Raw genomic sequence first — 27,612 nt, forward strand, 5'->3', positions numbered from 1 at the left:
CCAGAAATTCTCAAAATAAGACATTCAGATTGGTTTTTTGTCCACGTTTATATTAGAGTGCAGTAAAAGAAAAAAAAAAGATTGTTCTGATCTCAGGTCTGCGGAGATTTGCAGCGTCTGACTTTCGCTGTCTGTATTCTCGCGACAAGACGCGAAGTTTCCGGTGTTGTGTATGTTCCTGGAAACATGGCGGCCAGCTTCCGCGGCCGTCCTATCCGGAGTCTTCGGATGCGGGGTGAGCATGAAAAACTCGATTCATTGAAAGCTGTAACAGCGACATATTGCAAAAAGACAAGTCCCCGTGCAGGTAATGGCCCCGGAGGAGTGTCTGACTGTATGCGCTGTGTGTGTTTTTGTCAGGTCGGAATGACAGCGGGGAGGAGAACGTCCCGCTGGATCTGAGCAGAGGTAAGCAAAGGCTTCATCGCATCACCATGAAAGCGATTATTGTTCAAAATGGATGAGGGCACTTTCTGCAAACACAACCCCGCTAACGCTAGGCTCAGTATTGTACGTGCAATTGTGTTTTTGGTCGCACCACTCATTTTCTTTCTGTTTCGCATAAACCCGTTGCTAACGAATAATAATAACAAGCGGCAACCGCGAGCTAACTAAAACGAGCTGAGTTAGCTTCAGCTAGCTGCCGCAGCTAACCAGCCATGACGCCGCGCTGTTGTTTTGATCGGTGTGACTGGGCACCGCAGCCTATTATTTGGCCGGACAGCTGCTGGTATTGTCTTCGTGCATTAGTCGTGACTGTCTGCGTTAAAAATCGGGCGTCTTCCTGGCTCCTCGCTGAACACTGGTGCATGGGAAGGTCCTTCTGATGGCTGCTGAGCCAGGTCAGATTCACGTCTGCAGCGAAAACACAACATACCTGTTTGTTTACACAGAGCAGCTGCTCCGGACACCCACATTCCTGAAGATTTTATGATTGCAGTCGTTAGGGAATTGAGGTGTTGTAGTCAATGAGCTGCTCATTGATGGCGAATTTCTAAATGAATATTTGTTCTTGCTTGGCTGCAGTAAGTTGACACATTCCTAGAATTGTGGAAACACATATTTGAGCTTTCATAATAAAACCCATTTGTTTGCCAATTTATTTTAATGGTAAAATTAGTCCAACCCTCTTATGTTGTGTTTGGTGCCTTTTATTTGCACAAATGTATTATTTTGTCTTTAGTATTTGTAGTTGAACACATGCATCATATTAACATATTATAAGACTTTCCTTAAATTATGTAATAAAAAACCCCACTTTCTTTACTTGCTTACTTTACTTACTTATTTGCATTTTGTGCTGGAGACGCACCAGTCATTGCCTGAGATCGAAAACCGACCAATTTCCCCAGATCAGTTCTGGTGATCTTCATCTGCAGGCCAGATGCCAAAAAAAAACCCTAATTCTTCCTTATTTATAAAATGCATCAAACATAAGAACCGTCACAATTTTTAATCTATAAAAACACCAACTAACAGCTTACTGTTAAACTTTTGTTTGGTTTAATATCAATCCAGCTATGGTTAGAGAGAAATGCATAAATGAGTATAGTAATTGTTTAATTTTCACTTAGATTAAAAAGTATTCTTACTTCTGAATACTATCATCGTTGTTATTTCTTATTTATGCAAAATGAGAGCAGTTGGTTGCACTTTTGCCTCGTAGTAAGAAGGTCCTGGGTTTGAATCCTGGATCTCTCCGGGTGTGCCGGCTTCTTCCCACAGTGTAAAACATGACTGTTGGGTTAATTGAATACTCCAAATTGCCTTTGGGTGTGTATGCGTGGTTGTTTGTCCTGTGTGTCTCTGTTGCCCTGTGATGGACTGGCGACCTGTCCAGGGTGTACGCTGCCTCTCACCCAATAATAACTGCTGTATATAGGCACCAACCCTCTATGATCCTGTTATGATAAGTGGGTATAGAAAATAGCTGCCTGGATTCAAAAGTACATATTTATCAAAGAACCAGCTACAATTTCTTTGTTTTGTTCTATGTGTTATTGTCTTTAGAAAAAACAGAATCAGTCAAAATGAGAATTTACAAATTCTGTCTAAAACAATGGAGATATCAGCACAAAAACGGTTGATTGCTATGGTAATTAGGAAAAAGAAAATGCAGTGTTTTCAAAGTCTTTAAAGTTTTTATTCTATAGGAAAAGTGTTTGGTAATAACAATGTTAATATCTGTGTCTCATAAGGTATGCTGGCCAAAATAAAAATAAAATAAAACAGAAAAGTTCAAGAGTTCCTCTGACATTGTTTATTTATAACAAATACCAAAAAGGCTCTGCTATTCTGAAGAACTGGTGACCTTTGAGGACATTTTTACTTAATGCTTTTTTTCCCCCTCAACATTTTGATGATATTTAGTTCAAACTGGTTAGATTTTGTTTGTAAAATAAAAATAAAATTTTTTAGAAAAAAAATACAAAAAGCCCACACTAATACATCTTTGAGGAGGTATGGTCTTAGTGTTTTTGTCTTGAGTGATTTTCTTACTAAACACAATGGCTGCCCATTAATCTTTTGTACCAATAGAGTAGAACGATTTATGATAGCAGCCAGCTCAACAATTGTGGAAGGAACTGGCAGCAAAGCTGTGAACTGTTCCTGTAGTCTTGCCGTTTTACTTTACTTGCGTTTCTCAGCCTTTACACTCAATTAGTCCAATCAATTGAGCCGACATCCCTCCTACAACGAAGCAATTGCTGTCCATCAGCTGATATTATGACAATATAGTCCAGTTTGTTTATTTTCTTTTCTGTTACTTACACTGGATTTCATCTTTCATTCCCATGCAGAACCATCTGAAAACTTCCGTGAAATCCTCCAAAATGTGGCCAAATCTCACGGAGTCAGTAACATGCGAAAGCTCGGCCACCTGAACAACTTCATCAAGGTACAGTTTTCTTTCTTTTTTTTTTTTTATGCGTCACTTCAACATTCTGTTTATTATTAGGTGCCAAATGGGGAATGAAATGTTCTGTTTGAAGCATTATAAACCAAGCTTACTGTTGACAACAAAAAAAAAAAGTCTGGTGAAAGTTGAGAATGCCCGTCTCACTAATTTTTTGCGGCTCTTCATTTATTGCTCAAACGGAGACTGTTGGCTTTTTAGTGTTGCCGATTAGTGTGTGAGCAATGAGGTGACGGCAACAGAAGAACACAAATACTAAATCAACATGTCAGACTGATTTCTTCTTTCCAGCCAGAAGCCGAAGAACTCCTAAACACATTAGACGTGGTCTCTGTGATGGGATCATCTGCTATTTTCTCTGGCCAACATGGCTAATTTGCAGAGGCCTAACAGGACAGCTTTCCTCTTGTTCTTGTTTGATGTATAAGAGCCTTTAAGACCAATCGGCTTGTCCTTCTCTGTAGCGTCACCGCTGACCTCTCTTTGATCCCCTCCCCTCGGGTGCTGCTGCCAGCCGGTCCAACCGTGCCTGTCACTGTGATGTTGACAAGTTAATGTAACGGGAGCTCCAGGGATCAATTGTGCAGCTTTGTGACTTAAAAAAAAAAAAAAAAGAGAGAGAGAGAGATTCATTTACATCCGTCTTGGCTAACATTGAATTAAAACATCCTTGTTTTTAAAATCTGTTTTGATGTTAGGAGAATTTTACATTCCATATAACTGTGGCCTCACTCTGTTTTGTGCATCTAAATTCAGTAATTCAACAAGTGACTCCATTCTAAATCCAAACACAATTTCTGACTGTGTTCTCCAACATTGTCAGGCGGTGTTAATAAATTTTGCTCTGAAAGCTGTGGTTAACTTCAGTTTTCCAGCTAGTGTGAAAGATCAGCTGACTAGGATTGTGCTGCATTCACAATCACCGCGGGTTGTTTAACACAGCATTAATAAACTAAGGTGGTGAGAGGGAGCCACTCTTAAACCAGAGACAACATGAGAATCATTTCACCTGGGGCAAGGACAGAAAGGACTCTTTTTAAATGGCGTCAAATCTGAATTACGTTGTGAAATCAAGATCCCAAGTTGAGAAGAACAGCACCAAAGTTGCTTGAGTTCATGCTTCAAGTTTCCACAGTTGGTTACGATTTACTGAACCGTGTCATCTGAGGGTTTTGGGCCACAATATTTCATCAGTTCCAAAGAAATGTTTACAGCATTTCATAACGTCCCATGCTGCCAAAAGCACCAACACTTGCTTAAATGACCTTGCTGTGTCTGATTTGGTTATTTTCTTTACCATTGATTGCCTCCTTCTGATTATTGGCAGGTTGAATACTGAAGAAAGTGAACTATATTTTGTTTTTCTGTCTAATAAAATCAACAAAACTAGAAACTCATACTTTTATTAGTCTTAACTGGCTAATTCAGAGCTTGGGCACTGATTCCTGCTTCTGCTCAGATGCTTTCCTCTGTCAGCCCACGGCCTTTCACTGCCTCGCCTCCAAACTGTCAGCTATGAATGGATTGTAAACAATTGTTTGCGCCTCTGCAGTGAGTGAGCGTTGTGGAGCTGGCTTTGTTGTGCTCAGATCACTGTGGGTGAGTTTGCTTCCGTTTCTGCAGCCTGACACGCTTGTTTACGACAGACTTTCTGCTGAAGCACTATCACTGTGATTCCTTATAAGGGTCTCTGGACCGCTGGGGTGACCTAATCCCCCATGGAGAGCATCACATGGCTGTTTATTTTCCCCATCTCCTCCTCCTCTCCTCTCCTATGGCCTGCTTAGGTTCTGATATCAGAGCTAGATTAAACCTAGCTCTAACCCATCTTTCACTGCTATGTCAAGCTTAAAGTCTTAAATCTTTTGAGCTAAAATTAAGGCGTTAAATACGTTAATCACAGGTCTGTTTAATCTCATGAATTCGACGTAGGTTTTCTTTCTTATGGGAGTTTTTCATCAGGCAAAAGTTTGAGTTGTGCTCAGACGTCTTCACTCGCTGCGTTCTGTGACTCAAGGAGGTTGAGGCTACCGGCAACAAGCTTCTAATAATTACTTGCCAGCTAGCAAACAAGCTGTTAGCTCCTAGCTAATGGCGATTTGAGAAGTAAAAAGCTTTTGCCAAGAGCCACAGATACAAAGAATTTCACAGTTTTGGTCCCATGGTTTGCTTTTATACATCTCTGTTGTGATACGGATGCAAAATTTTATTCACAATGGTCTTAAAAAATATCTTAAAAAGTATTAAATTTGAGTTGGTGAAACCAGTATAAACCCTGTAGGCCCAGCTTTGATGGCCAATTAGAGCAAAACTCTGATTGGCCATCAAAGCATGCTTGCTTAGTGGTAGGCTGAGCTGCTCTGATGGAGTGGCAGACAGTTGTTCCCACTTTCTTGTTGTCTGGAGATACCATTGAGAAAGTCAGCAGCTCTAAAATAGCAGCATCTTTTTGCTCTGGGACCTCTCTGCTTTGTCGGCGTGTTGTAGTGTTTGCTGATCCTGTCTGCTTTTTCCAGTCGCTGCAGGAGTTCCTGTTAATGACCCGCTGTGAGGGAACTGCTAAAAGGTTGAACTTTAGGCTGAAAGCGAAACAGCACGGCCAATGCTGGCTTGGTTTTCAAAACAGGCGCAGATAGCCAGAATGTAACCAGAAGCATAAAAAAAAAGAAAGAAAGAAAGAAAAAAAACTGGATGAATTATTGAAAAATATTTGCTTTTAATCATCTCCGTTGATGTGTTTCTCACTAACATTCATGAAAGCATGAATGTTTCGTGGTACTGATGAGCACCACACGACGAAGGTGAGAAGTTACACTTGTTCCTGAACGTGTGATTGTTACTTTTACTTTCCAATTTACAACCCACAGGCTGAACAGCTTACCCTCATCAGAGGAATATTGCAAACGCCACTTGACTTAATTCATGTAAACTTTACAGAATGGCTGGAATTGTTCTGTTGGTTCCAGGAGAGCCTCAATAAATATCAGATCATTTCAAAATATGATTGACTGCAGTGCTGTTGAGCAAGTACAGTTGTTCCACTAGGTGCACGTTTTGTGGTGACATAGCATAATTAATAATGGTTAAGTTATATTTTTAGAGGAATATTTGTTCTGACTCTCTGCCATGTAATATGCAGAGCTAAAAACGATTTATAACTTTTTAAAGGTACTTTTTAATCATCGTTTTTTATTGCTTCATTTTGAAATTTGAAGTTTGCTTGTTTCGCTATTTATTCTTTTGTCTTTTTGTTGTCTTCCAGCTGCTTTGCAACATCGGACATCGGGAGGAGAACTTCGGGTTTACATATGAGGAAATCATCGTTTGGTGCGTACCGTCTGGAAATCCTGCTCTTTTCACCGATGTGTGAGCTCTATAAACTTTTAGGAGTGGTGTTGTTGTTGTTGAGCTGCCTGAGTCGGTGGCTTATCAACTGTACCGCTCATTCACAATAATTTTATGACTCGCTACATGAAAAGAAGCGGGTCTTGCTTTATATGGCATTTGGTGATTGATTTATTCTTCTGTAGAGTAATTTATCTTGCACTTCTAACCTTGAGACATATTTATTGTTTGTTATTTTTAAACTTTAGTCTGCGACTAGCTCTCCTAAATGAGGCCAAGGAAGTGCGTGCAGCAGGTTTGCGGGCGCTCCGCTATCTTATTAGAGACACCAACGTGCTGCAGAAGGTCCTCAGACTGCAGGTGGATTATTTGATTTCCAGGTGAGATTCTGCTTTGACCAGATGGAAAATGGCTGTTTTGATGGCTTCATGTTTGATTTTTTTGTTTATTTATTTTTTTTTACTTATGGCTTATGTTAGTTCTTTTTATGAAAAGGCTGACGTTTTTATGAATTTTGCAGTGCAACATTTTGGTCAATGTCAATCTGGCTCTGATTTTACAAGGATTGTCTCTTGATTTTCTACAGATGCATTGACATCCAGCAAAGCAACGAGGGGGAGAGGACTCAGGCGTTACGGCTTGTCCGAAAGGTGAGCCGTGTGTCTGTAGATGTAAATATCTGTCCCTTGAAAACATTTCCGTTGTCGTGTCAGTGGAGGAGTTTACCCCGACTGCACAGGCTTATTCCAGCACAAAGTCATCAGAACAATCCTCTGGGACAGCAGCGGTGTCAGTGCAGAGGGTTTGTCTGCCACCCAGGTTATTTATAGCTCTTTCTCTAGTTTACAGTAAACCTTCTGCGCACAGTGCTGTCGTTTTGAGCAGGGGCTGCTACTGCACAGGCACAACATAGCCTCTGTTCTCTTCTTGTTGTCAGGTTTTTTTTTAAGAATTTGAATCAGGTTAAAATAGATTTAATTAGGAATCTTGTCCTATTAGTAGACAAACAGTTCTCCATAATGATAAGCAAAAACGTTTTTTTTTTTTTTTTTTACTACAAATAGGACTGAACTAATAGATTTGCAGAAGTTTCTACACTTGCGAAACTTGCACGCATGTTCGGCGTTACCACATTTTAGTTGAGGCTCTCTTAATGTCTCGCTGTTGTTTACGCTTTCTCATGGTACACAGAGTATTTTTCTTTTACACTTTTTTTTTGGTTATTTAGAGCTTTAACAAGCAAAACATTACAAATAATTTCCTCCTACTTAATGTAGATGATGAAATGAAAATATGGGGTAATGTTGATATCCAATATTATCATTGCTATAATGGGCAAAAAACAATATTTACCTTTATTTGTATTATACTGTGGCATTTAATAAATTAGAGTATTTGCTCAAAAGAGACCTGTTTGTCTGATGAAAAGTACTTTTTGAAAATAACAAACTTTAAGAATGTTTTAAGAATTATTTTCATAAAACTTGCTTTTCTGCCTTGCAAATGCTTCTTTCTTTTTTACTGGTTTGATTTAATATTCTAATATTAAATGTTATTTCTTCATTAGGTGTAAGTGGACAACCATCATTAGCAGAAAAAGCTGAGAAACACCAGTTTTTGTGTGGTTAACCCATGTAAATGTGTTTTACTTGACCTATTGACTTACTGGTCTGCTTTGGGCTTATCAAGAAATGCTCAACCCTTTTCTGTTGTTTTTCTCCCTCTGCAGATAATCACAGTCAACGCGATGCTGTTCCCCACCTCTGTCGCGAATTCTCTAATTGCTGTCGGTACAGACGGACTGCAGGAGAGGGACCGAATGGTTCGCGCTGCCGTTGCCATCATATGTGAGCTAGGTGAGGACTTGACATCTAGGTGGAACATCACAACACAGATCTAAAGTGTCATTAACACCACGAGGGGATTGTTAATGACCCATTAGCAAGAGACACGTCCTCAGACGTCCGCTGCCTGATTCTCCAGCCAGTGCAATAATTAAAAAGTTTAAGGTTGTTGGAGCTGTGACAAACAAAGATGGAGGATTCATGCTGATCTTGTCTCCACACATAGTGTAGAGGATATTAAAAGTAGTTCTTAGCTGGAGAACAGCAGCAAGACGTGTCATCTTAGGGTCACCGAGTCTCCATAGCAACCATTTGATGATATCTACACACCTTCACAAACATGTTGAGTTTCCTAAAAATACTACTGGGATGTCAACTGGAACTGTGTAGTTTCATCAGATGAGACTTAAGACTGAGCTTTTCTGCTACAAAGAGAACAGGTGGAACTTCTACTAAATGAAGGATGCTTTTCTTTTTTTTTAAAAGTTTTTAGAAATGTTTGAAAGAAGGACGTGAGAACAAACACTTCACTCACATATTTGCTTTTATCCTAACTCAGTTACCGATGTCCTTCTCTTAATTAGTCTGTCCCAGAAGAACCGCTGAAGACATTTTTAAACTCTTTTTCTTTTTTAATCTAAACGTCTTCAATTCCCTGTCTCAGATACTTTTGAAGAGTCAATAAAGACTTTAATACACTATTTATCTAAAATTACAGTGATTGGTTTGTTGACTTCATAACTCCAAGGTGCAGAAAATGTGGACTTGATTCTGCTTTGGTAACAGAATGTTAAGACAAATGCCACTACAGTTCGACTCTTTAGCAACCATCAACTGCGATGAAATGTGAAATACACTCCGTAATTTAAACTTTTAAAAACTCTTCCGGTATGACTGTGTCGTTTTGTTCCTGTTTCCAGCCCTGAAGAACCCAGAGGTGGTGGCCAAACGTGGCGGCCTAAGCACAATCCTCAAGAGCGTCATCGACTGTCAGCTCAGTCGGATCAACGAAGCCCTGATCACCACGGTCCTCCACTTGCTCAACCACCCGTGCACCCGCCAGTACGTGCGCGTCGACGTGGAGCTCGAGGTGCGTGTGTTTACACGGACGTGAACCCAGTGAGAACCTGTGTATAAATTAAACCGAGCATTTCCATCGGAAATCATCGGCTTTAGGTTGCCCCCATGTCTTTGAGTTTACAGTAATTAGTTACAACCTTTCCTCTTAAATCTCATTGCCTGTAAATATCTAGTCATGACAGAGATGCACCGATCGCAGTGCATAAGTCACGTAAGACAGGCAGCAGCTTGATTGCTAAAAATGGCGAAGAATGTTTTTTTTTTGTTGAAGTTCATCCGTATTTTTGTACTTTGCTCTCTGTCTGCAGCAAATCCTCGCACCTTTCACTGATTTCCACTATCGACACAACGCCGACACAGCTGAAGGACAGCTCAAGTGAGTGTGTGTGGGGGGGAAATGAGGAGCTGAAGTGTTACAACAGAAACAAAAGGATCAAGTGTGTCATTCAACCATTGGTAAACACTAAATGAAGCTGAACACAATATAGAAGCTGAAGGTAACGATGCACTGTGTCTTTGTAACATGGTGGCTGTCGATATGGATGTTTGACCCTACACTGCCTTGCCAGAGCGGGGCGGCGGGTTGATCTATTTATTTCTGACTGATAGTTTGATTATTTGAGAAACGTAGTTTATATTTTTCTGCTTTGTGGTGGTAATCAAGATGCAGTTTTTGCAAGAAAAGCACCCGGATTTGAATGTGCGTCTTTTTCAGGGAAGACAGAGAATCCAGGTTCTTGTCGAGCAGGATGGCGATAGTCGCTGCATTTCGTTCTTGGTCTGGTAAGAGAGTCATTTGTGTTGATGATTATTTCAAAAAAGAAAAAAAAAAGTCTGGTTTGCTGAGGGGATTATGATCTAAAAATCTGTTTCTTTCTTTCTTTGTTTGTTTCTTTGTTTCTTTCTTTGTTTCTTTGTTTGTTTGTTTCTTTCTTTCTTTCTTTCTTTCTTTCTTTCTTTCTTTCTTTCTTTCTTTCTTTCTTTTTGTTAAATCAGGAATTATCAACTTGTGCAAGGCTGGAAATTCTGGAATCCAGTCTTTAATTGGCTTACTTTGCATACCAAATATGGAGGTTAGGGTGAGTACTGAAACACTTTCATTTATGAATAATTAAGAAGGAACTGATTTAAAAACATTATGCTTTTCAAAATCATTTAGTGTAAGTAGGACGTTTTGGCTCACAAACAAAACGCTGTGCAACAACAGTTTGCAGTTTATAAAACATGGTGGTGGCAGCATCATTCTGGTGGGGCGCTTTTCCTCTAGCAGGGACAGGGAAGCAGGTCATAGTTGATGGGTAAGTGGATGGAGATTCCACTGCTGCAGCACAGCAACCATAAACTTATAATCAGAGCTGCAACGAAGTGGTTACAAATACTTAACCAGTGAGTTTAATTCCATTTGAAAATCTGAAGCAAGAAAATTGCTGTTCATATCCAGTAAGTGATTATGAGCTGTTGAGGCTTGCAGTTGTAATTTATGTGAACAATGAGGCTCTGCAAACTGTCTATGGCTGAAAACAAATGCAGTTCAAGGGGAGTGAATACCTGTAAAGGGCTCTTTAACTCACTCCACTGATTGACTTGAATGGGTCTAATTCAGGCAAATAATGTAGCTGTGCTGTTGGTCACAAACTGGTCAGTTCATTGAAAACAACTGTTTCTTTCGAAGGAACCTGCAGGGCACTGAGGACGAGTTTTATACTGAAGTTTTGAGTTGAGTTTTATACTGTAGTTAGCTCTCCTTGTATTGTATTTTGAGATTGCGTGTCAATCTGTGCAGAAAGGCTTGTTGGAGGTGTTATATGAGATATTCAGGCTTCCTGTCCCCATCGTTACTGAAGACTTCACAGAGGCTCTCCTGAGTGTTGGTGAGAATGAATCCTTTTCCACCGTCAGAGTTTGTTTATGTGTTTCCTCTGATTTTATTCTATTATAAGGAAAGATCGACACTATAAAAATAGTAAATTTGCAGGTTAGTTTCTTTCCAACAGTAGGCCTAACTCTGCTTTTATGTTACGCCTAAGGCGTGTTTTGTTATCGGTGAACAAGGCCGTAGTGTGGACTAATCTGTGCTGCTGCGTGCTTCAGATCCTGCCAGGTTCCAGGACACCTGGAGACTCTCTGATGGGTTTGTGGCTGCGGAGGCTAAAGTTATCCTACCCCATCGGGCCCGCTCCAGGCAAGAGAACAGAAATAGAACTGGGTTAATGTTCTGTCTCTGGTTTATTTGAGCCATTAACTTTTTTTTTTTTTTCTTCTGTGTGCTTCTTTAGGGCTGACCTGATGGACAACTACCTGGCATTTGTCCTTTCTGCCTTCATAACAAGTGGACTGTTAGAGGTGAGGTGATTTTGTTTTTAATTGTTTTGTTTTTTTTAAATAATTGTCACCTAATTTAGTAATGGGGTAATTGTTGATTGGATTATATCGACTCAGAATTTGTTTTCTCCCTAGAACTTTTCAAGTGGTATTGTTGTATAGCTTCACCTTTATTTTGTAAATAAATAAATGTATAAAATCTCCCAATAAGCACTTTTTGCATTAAATTATTAATCTGTTAATCAAATAAGTAATCACCAGATCAGTGCCACGCTTTATTTATAAGTCAAGCAGAAGGAGCTGAGCTTTTCATATGTTGATTTTAGATTTTATTTTTTTTATCTGCAGGTGCATCATTTGCTACAAATCATCAAGCACTAAAGGAATTATGCTGTTGCATTTTTTAATCTTATTTAAAAACCAAAATTATGTTTATTTGCATTTTTTTTCTATGTATTTTTAAAATATTTCCTTTCAGTATTTATACTATTCTAAGGAAAGGCTTACACTATAAAAATAGTAAATTTGCAGGTTAGTTTTTTTCCAATCATAAGAAGGAACCGTGCTTCTATATTACACCTCGGATGTGTTTTGTCATCCTTTTTTATGTTATTTAAAAACCAAATTTGTGTTTATTTGCGTGTTTTTAATGTATTTCTAATGCTGTATTGATCAATACAATATTCGGTTACAAAATAATCATTAACTGTTGCTCTGCATTTAAGTTATTATATCATTTCTTCTCTTATTTTTGCTACTTTAGGGTCTGGTGGAAGTTGTGACCAGCAGTGATGACCAGCTTGCTACCAGAGCTACTATACTCCTGGGAGAGCTTCTACACATGGTAAAATACATCCAGAGTTCATACTGAGCCAAGACTTTTTATTTTTTTCAACAGAAAGAGATTCCCTGGTATTACACACCACTGTTCACCTAATAGTTTGTGTCCCTTCTGCCTGGTTTCTCCTGCTTTAGGCGAACACAATTCTTCCTCATTCCCATAGCCACCACCTGCACTGCCTTCCTACCCTCATCAACATGGCCGCCTCATTTGACATCCCACAAGAGAAACGACTGTGAGTACAATCTGTTTCTCCTCTCAAGGGAACGATTATTACTGCAAACATTGGGAATTGGGGCCGGGGATATTTTGACATTAAACATTAAATTTACATCTTGACCCATTTTTTGATACCGTTGAGCTAAATGGAACTCGATGAGACTGATCTGTACATTAAAATAAACAACAACAAAAAATAAATAAATGAAAACATTATTAATGCTTGTTGGTTCACAAGTTGGCACAAACCAAGCATAGCAAACAATGAGGCATGAGAATATGGACCAATATTATCACCTGGACAAGATTTTCTAATGTTGCTCAGCGCTAGAGCTTCATTAACCCTGGGTCTGATTTATTTTATTTTTTTAAACATTTAATCTTTGGGATGTCTGAATTTAAAGTCTGAAATGGAGAAAGCTACTTATACTTATATTGTAAATTTGACCATTTTTTCTCCCTAAATTTTAATAAAACAAAACAAATTAGCGTCACAAAAATGATTGAGGTAATTACAATACTCAAACATTAACAATCAAAGTAATTAAATGTTTCTAAATTTGGTGGCATGCTTCTATTGAAATTATACTTTAGATCATAATGTAGAAAATTGACTGATATTTATAGTGCTTGTTCGGCTCTAAACACCCAGACGCATCTCTTTTGTTTGCTTTTGTGTTTCTCCAGCCGCGCAAGTGCAGCCGTGAACAATCTGAAGCGTTTCCACGAGAAGAAGAAGAAAGGTTTGAAGCCCTACAGTCTTTACCTGGACCACATCATTCGCAAATCTGTGTCGTCCCACAGCCGCAGAGATTCCCATTCGCGTGTCCAGAGGGACATCTACGTCATAAAGGTGAAGACACGCAGCGTTTTCACATGCTGGATTTTGTTATCCTGACTGTTTGTTGTAATTTCGGGCAGCTTTGATTAGAGCCAACACTAAAATCAGCGTGTCTTTTGAATTTAAGTAACCGCCTGTTGCTTTTTAGGACACTGAAGAAACACTGCTGATGAACCTGAGAGACAGCCACATCCTGAACCACAAGCAGAACTTGGAGTGGAACTGGTTGCTCATCGCCACCATCCTGAAGGTCAGGCCTGCTCCCCTGCAGCTGCACATACTTAAACGTTTTCTGCGTCTTCCTTTTCTTAATAATGCTGTATTCACCTTCAGTGGCCAAATGTGAACCTCAGGAACAACAAAGATGAACAGATGCACAGGTAAGATTAACTTTGTCGTGTTAAAACGGGTTTACATGCTTCTGTGGCATTTGGGTTTAAATCCTCTGCATTTATTTCTGTGCCGTGCAGGTTTGTTCGGAGGCTGCTGTACTTTTATAAACCCACTAGTAAATTATACGCTGGACTGGCTTTGGATCACGTTAAGGCCAGGCAACTCACTGTGGTTGGGTGTCAGTTTGTTGAGTTCCTCATGGACTCAGATGAGGTAAGACGAGCAACAAAGCAAAGCAAAAATGTTTTTCAGTTCAAACCTTCTCCCTAAATTTGCATCTCGTTCTTCTGTTGCCAGGACGGTCAGGGCTACTTGGAGGACCTAGTGAGGGACATGGTCTCGTGGCTCTGCTCGTGTTCAGGACTGAAGCCGGAGCGCAGTCTGCAGAGCAACGGCCTCCTCACCACACTCAGCCAGCACTACTTCCTCTTCCTGGGGACACTTTCTGCACACCCACAGGGAGTCAAAATGTTAGAGAAATGTGGCCTGTTCCAGTGGTGAGTGAACAGAGAGCCTCAAAATGTTTGTCCTCTTGATGAGATGAGCTGGTTAAGACTCAGCTTTTCACCTGCCGCTGTTGTTGCGATGTCTGCAGCCTGCTGAATTTGTGCTCCGTAAAGAACCAAGATGCTGTGCTGAAGCTTGCCGTGACAACGCTGGATTACAGCAGGGACGGCCTGGCCAGGGTCATCCTCTCCAAGGTCCTCACTGCCTCCACTGACGTAAGGATACACAGGAGTAGAGATACAGGGCGGGGAATTGTCTTGCATACAAGAATACATATTATAATACAACTTCAATGGAAAGCATTTGAATGCAAAAAAAAAAAAAAAAAGCTCAAAATCTGACCTACATGTTCAGGGCATCTGCATAATCCCAGTGCAGATGCCCAGGGAAATTCATGTATGTAAATTTAAGGCCTTAAAATGTCTTGAATTAATTTTGAAAAATGTAGATTGGCTTTAAATGAGTTAATTACAGGTATTAAATTTTGCCATGTGTGTTCTATGAAGTTTATTTTTCTCGTCTGACTTTTATGTCAAACGAATGTTTGAGTCGCCATCAGACATCTTCACTTCGTTCTGTGACTCCAGGCGGTTGAGGCAGCCTCGCTGCTCATAAACCCTTGCTAGGTTTTTTTTTTGCATCTGTCATTATTAAATGTAAATTATCAGCAATTTGCTGGACAATGTTAGTCTTTGCTACTGTCTCACCTCCCAATGCAGTACTTTATGGATTCTGCACTAGAAAGCTTGGCACTGCTATATAAAATGTCATTTTCTTTTGTACATTTCTGTTGTAGCGCATGGCTTAAATTTAATTCGTAGTGGTCTTAAAAAAAATCTTAAATTTGAGTTGGGGAAACTTGCAGAAACCCTGATACATTATTTATTATTTGTTGCTCTTGTTCCAAATCAAACCTACTGGACTGAACTTGCTGAGAAGTAACGGATCGGTGCGTCTTTTCTTCACCAACAGACATGCAGGTTGTACGCTACCAAACACCTGCGCGTGCTGCTGCGCGCCGGCGTGGAGTTCTTCAGCAGCTGGGGCATGGAGCTTCTGGTCACCCAGCTTCATGATCACAACAAGGTCGTTTCCATGGAAGCACTGGACATACTGGATGAGGCCTGTGAGGACAAGGTAGCCAAATAAAACGATTACCTGAGAATATTTTCTAGGTTTTCATCCTGTCAGGCTGTGCTCTGCTAAAACAATTGATAATATTTAACAATTAAAAATATATTGATGCTAAATAAAAATGCACAATTATACTTACCCTAGTGACAATTGTTACATTTAGACATGAGTGTCGTTGCTGCAGTCAGTTATTATATTTAAAGATTAAATACGTTCTACATTGTTTATCTTCTGTTGGCATACTGCTGCATAACTTTAAAAATGCAAATACATAAAGTTGTTTTTTTTCAGTAGGGTATGTTTGGGCTTATACGTTTGGTATTCCATAAGAAACATAGAAATAAAATATTCTGCAGTGTTTACATGGCACATGTAAACAAGTCTATATTTATCGGCAGTAGAACGAGGACAAGAAGTTATTATCAGCTTCTTGAAGGAACGTCTCATTGCTCGTATTTCAGTATTTTAGTCTCTACCTGAAGAAATTAAATGGTAAATAATACGGAGGAGAGGAAGAAGTAGATAAAACTATAGAAAATGGCATTCAGAATAGAACTGATTGTAGTCAAAGTTGGAATATGTATAAAACAAGTTATTAAACCTCCTACAATACATCTACAAAAGTCAGTTTGTTTCTGCCAAACTTATATCATTTGAGGATATTTAAAATATACATATAATGCAGCAACTATTAACCTTCCTTGTCCTGTTAAGAATTTCTTTCAAATGGAAATGAGAATCTTTAACAAATATAGATTCTTAAGAAGAAGAAATTTATTTTCAGTTTCGTAACAACTTAAAATCTAGTAAATATAAGTTGATTATGACATATAGTGTAAGCTGAGTAAACAGATGTGTGTCGTAAGGTGTATTAATCTGGATTTGTGTTGTGGACGTAGTTTTTTTTTCTGCAGATTTTCAATGCAGCTGATTATCAGTGCAAGATAGTCACTAATAAACCGCAGCATATGACAGCCTGATAAAGTGACTGATTACCAGTTTTATAGCTGTGAAGCATTAATATAAAGTCATCCGTTAATTCCTTCTTTCATTTATAACAAACCATCCAGAAGAGACTGCTCTGATGGGATAATTAAAGGGTTCCTAATTAAAGTCCTCTATCAATTTCTTACTACTTCACAAAGAAGAATTAGTCAAAATGTTTTTGTATCATTTTTAGTGTCCTTGTAAAACAAACACATTCCTGACTGAAAGAATGGCCTCATTTTACAGTATCAATGTCTGCAATGAGTTTCATTTCCACTATTAGAGAAAAGCTGTATCTTTTAAAGTGTCACGTATTCTAGCAGCTTGTAGTGCACGACCAACTCAGTGTTTGTCACCATGGAAACACTTTCAGAATGATCTGTTGTTACTTTCTAAAGCAGAAAGAAAATACATATATAGTAAAGGTGCCAAAATAGGTTTAGCACTGTGCTAAAGGTTATTGTGTTAAACCTGAACTCTTTTTTTTGTTTGTTTGTTTGTTTTCTTCCAGGCCAACATTCATGCTCTGATCCAGCTGAAACCAGCTGTGTCCCATCTGGGAGACAAAGGCCTCCTACTGCTCCTCAGGTGAGTTCAGGACTTTTTTATATATATATATATCAACACCACCATACAGTGTCTAATCTGATTGTCCTTGTAGCTGCCTAGCTGCTTTATGTATACCGTCTTGAATGAACTGTGCATCGTCTTTGTTTCATTGTTTAGGTTCCTGTCTATTCCTAAAGGTTTTTCCTACCTTAATGAGAGAGGTTACGTCAGCAAACAGCTGGATAAATGGCAGAAGGTATTTCTGAGATATCAACAGATTGCAAAAAAGTGTCCTTATATAGGTGACAGACTAACTCAGGTTGGCGTTTGACTTTTTTATCCCATCTTGTTTGCAGGAGTACAACCTTAAATATGTGGATCTGATAGAGGAGCAGCTGAATGAAGCACTAACAACTTACCGCAAACCCGTGGATGGAGATAACTACGTCAGACGCAGCAACCAAAGGTGAGAACTGCTGAAACCGAGACCGGCATCAGAAGTGAGACTTATTTCAAGTCTAACCAGATTGGTTTGTGTCTCCAGGTTACAAAGACCAAATGTTTATCTCCCTGTGCACTTGTATGGTCAGCTGGTCCATGATAAGACTGGCTGTCATCTACTGGAAGCTCAGGTAAAAGCTTAGGTTATTTTAGTTCTGGTTTTCATAAAGCTTTGACCTCCCAGCACCAGTTTTTCTCTTTTTCTTTTGGGACTATAATAGCAAGTTTGAAATATGTTTTGCTAGCCATTATAAATGGTCTTTAGCATAATTTTTTGCTAATGTTAGCATTTAGAATGATTAGCATTACTAACCTTAACAGGTGCACCAATAAATGGGCTCAGATTTCTTTGATTTTGGGAGTTGGTCACTCGGCCGACACTTAAGAGAAACCAATCCTATTAACCGATCTTATCTTCCTCCGCAAAGGTCTGAAAATCATCCAGTGTCGGGTCACGTCTGCACGTGTTAACAACAGTCACTCCGTTGTTGCCAGCTTAGCAACTTTGACGTTTTATTTTTAACGGCTTCTTAGACCAAAAAAAATTAAAAATGTTTTCAGCGAAAACTCTAATGAGCAGGTCAGGCTTTTTAAAGGTTGTTGATCCTTATAACTATAAACCTCAGTTTTCTGTGTGCATTTCCTAGCATTAGTCTTTTCAAAAAGATTTTCAAAAGGCTACATAAGAGGAAAACAGTCGGTACAAAATTGACATCCTGGGTTAAGACGGCTTCTAAAATAACAAAACTTCAAAAGTACAAAGTAACTCGAGGAGTAAAATGGCCAGCTCATCTTCAGGAATGAATTATTAACAGGTACTAAAATCTGATAAACAATTCTGTGGAAAACAATTTCCTTTTAAATAGCTTCTTATATATTTTCTTCACAATCTCTAACTTCTACACCTCAGTCACTAGAAAATGCCATTATTGAACCTTCTTCAGTCAGTGACAGCACTCACACTGAAGAGTGTCGGCTTAACCAGGAAACTCTTGGGCGTGGCGTATTCACTGATCAACAAAAACACGATAGGATCTGTGACGCTCCACTCTACGTTTCCCTGTACATCTCTAGTTATTTCCGAGTTTTCCCATGTTCTTCCCTTTGTCTGCAGAACGTCGTTCCAGACCTCAGCTACACGGTGCGCTCCCCGATGCTGGACACCTGGGAGGGCGTCAAACAGCTGAAGGCTGCGCTCTGGGCTCTGGTCAGTAAAGTCTCTGATTTAAGTCTTTTCACTCAAGACTCCGCTGTCTTGTTGACGATCATGTTTGTCTTCTGTTCCAGGGCAACATCGGCTCTTCGAACTGGGGTCTGAATCTCCTGCAAGAGGAGAACATCATTCCTGACATCCTGGCGTTGGCTCAGCACTGTGAGGTGCTGTCAGTTCGCGGGTAAGCTTCTCTCCCTAGGATTTCACTTAAAAACAAAAAAGGAAGAAGAGAACGGAGCTTAGGAAGTGGAAACACCATTGAGTGACTCACACACTCTTCATTCCATCTCCAGGACCTGCATTTACGTGCTGGGTGTCATTTCCAAGACCAAGCAGGGATGCGAGGTTCTGAAGCAGTACGGTTGGGACGCGGTCAGGCATAGTCGCCGGACGCTGTGGCCTATCACTCCCGACGAGGTGGACACCCAGCTCACGTCGGAGCTCTCCTCCGTACCGAGCACGCTCAGTTTGAACTCAGAGTCCACCAGCTCCCGCCACAACAGCGAGAGCGAGTCTCAACCAAGTACGTTACACCGCTGTGTTTACTTCGTCATCAATTAGTGTTTTGTTATTTGGCCAAATGTTTCAGATCATCATCCTGTTGAAAAGCCCATTAATCAGCCGTCTTGCTTTCCAGTAAGACTTTAGAAGAGAAACAGGCCAACAGCATCACAGATCCTTCACCATGCTTAAGAGTGGCTTTGTTTCACACTGTTGGATTTTAAAACGCTCATCTGAACATATTAGGTACTTCAGATATATTTGTTTGAAGAGATTTTTAGGGGAACCTGTGACTCTATTGTTTAAAAGCAGCTACAAGGCGATTGAGGCTACTGCTAACTAGCTGCTAATATACCCTTTGAGAACTGAATCACTTCTGTTGCCAACAATGCTACATGCATTCTGTGCAAAAGGGCACAACACTATGAAATGTGAAATTTTCTTTTGTCTTATATTTCATTCATCACAAACAGATCTTAAAATCTTGAGGTGGTTAAAACTTGCCAAAAGCCTTGTTCTTGTGGTTGGAGTTTTCTTCAATCTGCCATAAGGTTTTTTATGCACCTCTTCTAGTTGATGTTCTTGACACTGTATGATAGTGTAATAGAAAATTTAGTTTTCAGTCTTATTTAATTTTTGATGGAACTGATGATACTTTTTTCTCATTTATTTACAGATTATATCTGCTTTGTTTTTGTATTTCTGCAAGATGTGTTTGTCAATTAAATAAGTTTGCAGATAATGTTTAGATGTTTCCACAGTTGTGATAGCAGAAGAGACCTGAAGACATCTTAGGTAAAATGCTTGATCTGGTGATTGTCTTAAAGGACTGACGTGTGTGGAATGTAGTTTCTACCTTATTTGACCTGAACCCAGGACTAACTGACAAAGAAGAATTAGAAGTTTCTCCTGAAATCCTTGAAATCCTTATCATTTCTCTTTCCTGCCATAAAATCATCCCCTCCAAGAGGTGAGGGATAGTTCATGAGGTGGGGGTCAGGATTGTCTCTGTGGTCCATCTGGTAGTAGAGATAAGATCAGATTTTGGGTGGGTCTTTGTCTTGCTGTGACTATATAACGATGTGAAGTGTGTTGTTCAGGGCTCTTCTCCTGACTGTGCTAAGGAGAGGGATCTTCGAACGCTTTTGCCTTCGAATAAAGAAACTTAAAGACAAAGATTAATCTTTCTCTTATTATTGAAACAGCTTCTCACTCTTTGATAATGAAATTTCCATAACAATAGCTGTGGTTACCTTCCTCCTCTCCACCCTATATTGTATTTTTTTTATCCCCTGTCTTCTCTCTGTTTCTAGACATGTACATCCTGGACGATGACAAGTGTGACGGTTTGGACTCGTCCGACGACCCCTCTTTCTACCCACACTCCAAAGCCGTCAAAGATCGCAGCCCGTTCACGATCCTCGGTTCCACGCGCTTCGTTCGTCCGCGCTTCCTCAACTCCCTGTCCCTCCCCAGCAAGAAGCTCCGCTCCACTAGTGATCCAAAGAGTTTCTCCGGCTCTCGCACCCCGACCGATCTCAAGACGGAAAGCCCGCGGCGGAACAGGACGGTGACGGAGCCTTCGGTCTACAGCCTCAACCAGGGAGATGTCTTCACCTCAGTATTCAACAGTAGGGGAATGCCAAAGAGTCCAACGGTGAGCCTGGAGACGTCCTTCGTCGGGACCAGGGGCGGGTCTGAGGAGCAGCTGGTGGACGGCAGGCTCATCCGGGGTGGAGGCTCGGGTCTCGGGCTCAGCGGACTTGCCGGACACGGGGTAGCAGAGCACCACAGGGAGCAGAGCAGCCGCGAGCGTCTGGCGGGGGACGGCGGCTCCTCCGGCGGAGGCAACGTGGGCGGTGGCGGCGGGGGCACTCAGTTTAAAAGCCGCAGCCAGAGCTTTAACACGGATACGACGACCAGCGGCATCAGCTCCATGAGCTCCAGCCCCTCCCGCGAGACTGTCGGAAACCCCGAGCAACCTGAGGTAGAGCCGGACTCCTCCGACTGCGTGAGCCTCAACACCGTCGTGTCGGCCAAGACTGTGAAAACGCTCTCCTCCCTCAGCCCCCAGCCGCAGACCAACCACATGTCCGCCTCCAAGTCCCCCAACGTTTCACTGGTACCCCTGGGCTCCTCGCACACGCTCCCCCGCCGAGCCCAGTCCCTCAAGTCCCCCTCTGTCACCACCATCAAGAGCCTGGCCGACTGCAGCTTCATCTACACCAGCCCCAGGGACGCGCTGGGCTACGCCACGCTGAAGCGGCTGCAGCAGCAGAGGATACACCCGTCGCTGTCGCACAGCGAAGCCCTGGCTTCACCCGCCAAAGACGTGCTGTTCACCGACACCATCACCATGAAGACCGGCAGCCTGGACTCCAGGCTGACTCCTCGCAGGTGGGTCACCGGGAACTGCAGGGCGACAGGCCGCAGTCGGCCACTTCTGCTCGTCTGTCCTGTTTTTGCTTTTGTTCAGATGTGACAACTGTTTGTTCACTGGATTTTAAATCAACACGACTTAACGCTGCAGAAACACAGAATCTTAGCAAGTATTTTGGGTCCAGTTTCTAATGCAAATATATTTGCAGACTTGAAATGAGACAAAACTAACTTAGTAGTAACTTTTCAGCAAGACATAGAAGCTTGTTTTTAGTGTTTTTCTTTTTTAAAGTACTAGTTCCACTGGCAGATAATGTTTCTGCATAAGTGGAAGTAGCACTTTCTGATCAATATCAAGAAATTATTTACTGAAAACAAGCTTACATATGTTACTGAAAAGTTACTACTAAGTTAGTTTTGTGTACCAAGACGTTGGCACTAGAAACTAGATCAATAGTACTTAGTCAGATTTTGTGCTTCTGCTGTGTAGTAGCTGTCATTCTAGTCAAGGTTCGCTTACCGTCGCCCTCGGCAATGACAAATGAGCGTAAGCGTCTCTGTGCACCTTTTGCTGTGTCCATCAGGCTGTCAGACAGGAGGCGTACCTGTCCGGAACCAAGCGTCCCGAGCCCATACCGCAGGCTGTCCAGAACACTTGTGCCGCGGTGGGTGGACCCGCCCAGTGTCCTCCTCAGTAGAGATGCAAACCTCGTAGCTCTGATTGTTTCTGTTTGTAGTGGATTAGCGACAGCTCCAGTAGTTAGACCGTAGTGCGAGCAAATGAAATGTGTAAGAGCTGGTCAGAGATATACATCAATTTAGCTTTTTTTTTCTTTTCTTCCGGGTGCAATGATTACACACCGTAGAAATGAGGTGAAGCTTTTCTTCTGGGTTTATATACGTTCTGGTACATGTCCAGATATTTGAACACTCATTCAGTAACACCTGTCTGTGTCCAAGTTGAAACAGTCTTTATGTTTATTTGAGGTTAAGAAGAAGAATTTGCTGATAGCCATCATCGTAGGCCTGGGCGATGTGGCTTAAAAATAAAATCTCAGATTTTTTTTGTTTTTATCATACCAGACCCAATTCCCAATGTGAATTTTTTTTTTTTCATAATTTTCTATGTCTAAAAAAGAAATTATAAATGACAGAAAATGTTTTTGTGTAGTGACTTTTATTTCAATTGTTCCTTCTGAGATATATGATGGAGCATCAGGGTCAGGCTTTTTGTTTAATTATGAGAATACAGGCATAATATTAGCAGAATAAAGATGCTATTTTACAAGAACATCTTAAAAATAAGAGAAAACGCTTCTGAGTTTTCAAGATTTCACGTGACTCAATTAATTGACACGGGGGAAAAGGTCTTGTTAGTAAAAAAAAAATCTGCGAGTGAAAATCATATTTTAATCAGCATTCAAGAAGTATTTACTGAAAACTAGCTCCCATACTTGACCCTCAGTACATCCCGGTTTATTCTTCCACAGCGTAATCGGTTTACTTTTATTTCCGGGGAACAGATTGACTTACGTGGACAAAATTAGACGTTGAAGCAGAACAATAATCCCACCCAAGAAACTTAGGTATGGGATAGATAATCCAGGTTAGCATTAATATTGTAAAATAACCCTGTAAGATATTTATGTGCTACAATTAAAAGCCGTCTCAAAATCCACTAATCACAGAAGCCCATTCCTGCTGGTATTGAAATATTACTTTCCCACATAAATTGATTGAACTCCTAAATCTTTTAACCTCCATGTAAATCTTTTAACCTCCATGTTTCTGATTGCTCAGTGTAAACCTGATGAATACTCTCCTACATCTAGTTTGACAAGCCCCTCCTGCCCCCCTCCTCTCTTCTGTGTGGTTTTCTCCTCACTCTCTCCCCCGTGTTCCCTCTCTTGTCCCAGCCTCTCCCCCCGGATCCTCTCACGCACCTCTCCTCTCGCCCTCCCTAGGTTCCTGAAGGCCCTGAGCTTCGCCTCGCTGGACAAAGAGGAGCTGCTCAGCCCCATCAACCAAAGCACCCTGCACCGCTGCTCCTCTGTGCGCTCCATGGTCTCCAGCGCCACTTTTGGCTGCAACGACGACTACATCGGCCTGGCGCTGCCCATGAACATCAACGACATGTTCCACATCCGAGACTCCACCTACTTCCAGCAGAGGATTAGCCCGCCTTCGGAGGAGCGGAAGCGCTTCCTGTTCGGCGACGGAGACGGTAACGTCCACTTCACGCCGGGTGACACTCTAAAAAAACAAAAAAAACCGTGAGAAGGTTGATGAGTTTGTCAGGTGAACTTTGGTTTTGTGGCGACCTCCGCAGGGGAACGGCCCGCTCTGCCGTTACTGAAGCAGCAGTTCAGCATCTCGGAGCTGATCGCGTCGCGAGGCGAGACTCAGAACCACCTGGTGGATTCGGAGGAGACGGGTCTGCAGGATCACTCTGAGGAGAACTGTCTGTACTGCGTGGGGGCCAGCGTCCTTGGCTACCCCACCCAGCCGCAGATCAACAGCACTCACTCTCGGACAGGTGGGGACGGGGGGGTCCGGACACGTCCGTCTTGCAGCTTTTCAGCTTTTTCTGTCGGAGCAGAGTGTCAGAAATGATCTTTGTGTTTCATTTTTACCTCCCAGATTATGTCGACTTCCCCTCCTGGAGCGGTCAGGGGGGCCATCGTCTGGAGGTGATGCCTCAGTCGAAGTTCTCTGGTGTGTCGGGTTGCAGCGATGCTGCTGTGTCACAGGGGTCCATCTGCAGCACGCCTACACCTGGGGACATCGTTATCGGTAAGAACTGAGGAAGGGTCAAGGGAACCAAAGCAGCCCACAGTTTGCCTCAAGCACTGTGGTTTAGCATGATGCTGCCATCACCGTGTTTCTGTGTTTACAGGATGATTAGCTGCTATTAGTTTCCTGTCATTTTTAGCATTTTGAATATGTGCGGGGCAAAGGTCTCAAACTCCAGTCGTCCAGCTGTCCTGTAATTTTCACCTGAAATGGCTAAATTAGGAGCTACTAGGCACGAATTATATTTTTAAGAGTCTCCAACGTGTGAAAACTTGTCTTGAAAATGCTTGAAAAGTGTTTCATTTTGATAATAGGTTCTGGTAGTACCAAAAAATATATATTTTGGTGACTTTATTTTTTTTTTCAGGAAAATTTACTGTAAGTTGTGGTAACTTTTCTTATTTTTTCTTCTTCTTCTTTTTTTACACTGGCTTTCCAAAAACTGAATAAAAAATACATAAATGTGGATATATATAAAAAAATCAAAAACAAGCAATTGTAGTAGTGTAGAAATAAGTTAATTAAGTTAAGTAAAAACACAAGAAATCTCCAGATGGTGCCGACATGTTAGAAGGGCAAAGAAAAAGATCCAAATTATTTTATGTTTCATCCTCATTTCTCTGAAACTATGGCAGCTTCTGTGATACTAACTCTTCTGATGGAGTCTTCCAAGTGTTTGCTTTATTTTAGCACCAGGAATATTGAAATAGTTGCTGATTCAAACCCCATTAAATTTGGCTGTGTTGTTTCAAACATTTGAAAAAACCCCACAGGGCTTAACAAGTGCACGTCCTCCGCAGGCGGGAAGGCGATATCCGACGACGGCCCCGCCTCTCGAGTCCTTCTGAGGAAGGAGATTCTCCGCCTCATCATCAACCTCAGCTCCTCCGTCGGAACCAAAGGCCACGAAACGGGACTGTTGACGTGAGTCGGCTTATTCGTGCACAGAGAACCCAACGCCGGTCTGAAACGTTAAAGAGGTGTCGCCTCAATTTCTCACCTTTCCCCAGGATAAAGGAGAAGTTCCCTTACGCGTTCGACGACATTTGCCTGTACTCCGAGGTTTCCCACCTCTTGTCCCACTGTATGTTTCGTCTGACTTCGAGACGCTTCATACAGGAACTCTTCCAGGACGTGCAATTTATGCCAGTAAGGGAACAAACTCTGTCCTGACTTCTTTGATTCATCAAACTCTGCCTCTTGTTTAACCACTGCGTCTCCATCTCTCAGATGTATGAGGAAGCTGAAGCAATCCTGACAAAGCTACCAAAACCCATGGAAGAGGACATCAACCAGCCCGCGGAGTCCTGATCGTCCTCCCGCCCGCCCTGTGTCTAGTGCGCCGCTGCAGTCCAGACTCCTCACCGCTGTGGAAAGCAAAGCAGGTCTGAGGCTCTACGGACAGAGGGACGTTGGGCTGGTTTCCGTTGCTTGAAACAGAGGAGCATCGCTCAGCTTCCCCCCGCCTCCCCATGAGCCGGAAACAAACAAACAAACAAACACAAAAAAAAAAAGACTTCAATGACCGAACACATATTTAATGCTGTTTCAGAAAAGAAAATTAACAGCAAATTAGCCAAAAAACTGTTTTCCACAACACAGAAATATTCACTGTCAGATCATCATAAAAACTAAAGGACAATGATGGTGTATTAAATAAAAAATAAAAAAATATGGGTAAGTAGTCCTTAAAAATCAAATCATGTTATAATTTCTGCAGATTTAGGTGGTTTCCCTTAATGAAGCGATTAAGGCGCATCGTCGCGTCTGCCTGGAGATTCCTCGGACCTTGCCTTCTTTTCTTCAAACAAAAACACTACAACGGATCCTGCTGCTTCGAACTGGGGCCGTCCCGGTCCAAACCTCCCCCACCTCCGCATCCCTCCTTCTCTTGCCTCACCACTTCCTAGAACCTTAAGCCTCCTGTCAGCAGAGACAGCCTGCTAACCTTCTATTTCAATTTTTCTATAGCAAGAAAAATTGCTAATTTCTTGTGTCACAGACAATCAAACGTCACTAGTGTTGTATTTTCTAAAGCATTATATCTGCCACCTTTACTCTGCGAATAAGAAGAATAGCATGTGATTTGATACTAGTTTATTCCATACTTTACTTGCTTAGGGCCTTTACTGTTTTCTTTTCCTCCGCTTTTTTGCATCTTCGGCGAGCTTCGAAGGAGTCTTTCTTGCTCTCTCCATTTTTTCTTCTTTTTTTTAAGATGCTCACTTGTGTAAGTAATCTGTAGAAAGGTTGATTACAGATGTTCCTGAAACTTTCACAAACCAGCAGCTTCTCATCACGGCGCCTTCTTTACCTCTGTGCTTCACCCTCTACTGCATGTTCAGCAAGCATGGCAAGGTTGTGCTTCACCCCAACTTATTTCTGGCTTATAAAACGTTTTTTGTTCTTTTTTAAACTATTATTATTATTTCAAAGAAATCATAGGTTGCCATTTCATGTCGCCATACATTGTAGGAATAGAGTTACCACCCTGGATCTGTTTCCACACTTCAGTATCACTATGGGAGGACGACTGAGGAGGGGAGCGGTGAGGTGCGATGACTAAAGTTTATGTAAAAGGTTTCCAGGGAAACAGGGTTCTGTTTCCATTGGCTTGTCTTTTTTTGTTGTCTTTTTTTTTTTTTTGCTATAATGCTGCTACACAAAATGGACTCATAGAGATGATTCATAGATCCGCTGAGTGACGTCAGATCCGATCTATTTATTATATGTCTGTACCATAGTGAGTTCAACCAGAGAAGAAAAAAAGTTATTTATATTTTTCCTCGAGACTGTATTATAATTTAATTTTTTTTTTGTTTGTTTCTTTTTGCCTGAATTGTGTTTCCCTTGTATAATGTGTACAGTATGTTTTTGGGGCATTGATGACCTAAAGAAACATACAATCCTATCAAAGGGATGCATTGTTAATAAAACAAAAAATTTGAAACACCCAGAATATTTCTCCATTATGTTTGTCCTTCCTTCCCTTGAATATGTAATTTCACAGTTGACTTTAAAGGCAAACCAAAGGTAATAAAACCACCGATTACTTTCTTACTGTTATATCAAATCAAGCATCTCTTGCTTTAGGTCGAACACAAATTTACAAAACGGCTGCCGTAATTTATTTATTTTTGCTCATTATCCGATCTCTTATGTAGCGAACCAGTTCCTCATGTTTCATTGTGGATAATAACTCTGTCTTGTGTTCCAGCTGTGATGTGATGAACTTTATACTCCTCA

General features: G+C 41.2%; 1 protein-coding gene across 3 annotated transcripts; it reads left to right on the forward strand.

The window, feature by feature from the left end:
* The first annotated feature begins 112 nt into the window (after positions 1 to 112).
* LOC103470595 (rapamycin-insensitive companion of mTOR) lies at positions 113 to 27,325 on the forward strand. 3 transcript variants are annotated; one of them, XM_008419158.3, is made up of 37 exons: positions 113 to 235; positions 361 to 408; positions 2,802 to 2,899; positions 6,180 to 6,244; positions 6,511 to 6,642; positions 6,849 to 6,912; positions 7,992 to 8,118; positions 9,027 to 9,196; positions 9,495 to 9,562; positions 9,902 to 9,969; positions 10,183 to 10,265; positions 10,970 to 11,057; positions 11,278 to 11,368; positions 11,463 to 11,529; positions 12,272 to 12,352; positions 12,484 to 12,584; positions 13,256 to 13,421; positions 13,558 to 13,659; positions 13,743 to 13,789; positions 13,880 to 14,015; positions 14,100 to 14,299; positions 14,398 to 14,524; positions 15,282 to 15,446; positions 16,942 to 17,018; positions 17,157 to 17,235; positions 17,336 to 17,445; positions 17,524 to 17,611; positions 18,595 to 18,687; positions 18,768 to 18,874; positions 18,987 to 19,216; positions 20,508 to 21,591; positions 23,490 to 23,797; positions 23,903 to 24,109; positions 24,214 to 24,366; positions 25,140 to 25,290; positions 25,377 to 25,515; positions 25,597 to 27,325. In XM_008419158.3, the coding sequence occupies exons 1-37, from the start codon at positions 187 to 189 to the stop codon at positions 25,675 to 25,677; spliced, it is 5,250 nt and encodes a 1,749-aa protein (XP_008417380.1). In that variant the 5' UTR covers positions 113 to 186; the 3' UTR covers positions 25,678 to 27,325. The 3 variants fall into 3 exon arrangements, with proteins under 3 accessions (XP_008417380.1, XP_081466661.1, XP_008417382.1); XM_081610535.1 differs by having other exon boundaries at positions 25,167 to 25,290; XM_008419160.3 differs by having other exon boundaries at positions 23,538 to 23,797; positions 25,167 to 25,290.
* Positions 27,326 to 27,612: the final 287 nt, after the last annotated feature.

This window comes from Poecilia reticulata, chromosome 9 (assembly GCF_904066995.2).
Source record: "Poecilia reticulata chromosome 9, P_reticulata-male-v2, whole genome shotgun sequence".
Taxonomy (NCBI): Eukaryota; Metazoa; Chordata; class Actinopteri; order Cyprinodontiformes; family Poeciliidae; genus Poecilia; species Poecilia reticulata.

Excerpts from the sequence above, each read along its gene's own strand:
- LOC103470595 (XM_008419158.3), top strand. The coding sequence starts at position 187 with ATGGCGGCCAGCTTCCGCGGCCGTCCTATCCGGAGTCTTCGGATGCGG. Across the intron at positions 409-2,801 it reads CCCGCTGGATCTGAGCAGAG|AACCATCTGAAAACTTCCGT; the intron begins GTAAGCAAAGGC and ends ATTCCCATGCAG. Across the intron at positions 9,197-9,494 it reads GCGTCGACGTGGAGCTCGAG|CAAATCCTCGCACCTTTCAC; the intron begins GTGCGTGTGTTT and ends CTCTGTCTGCAG.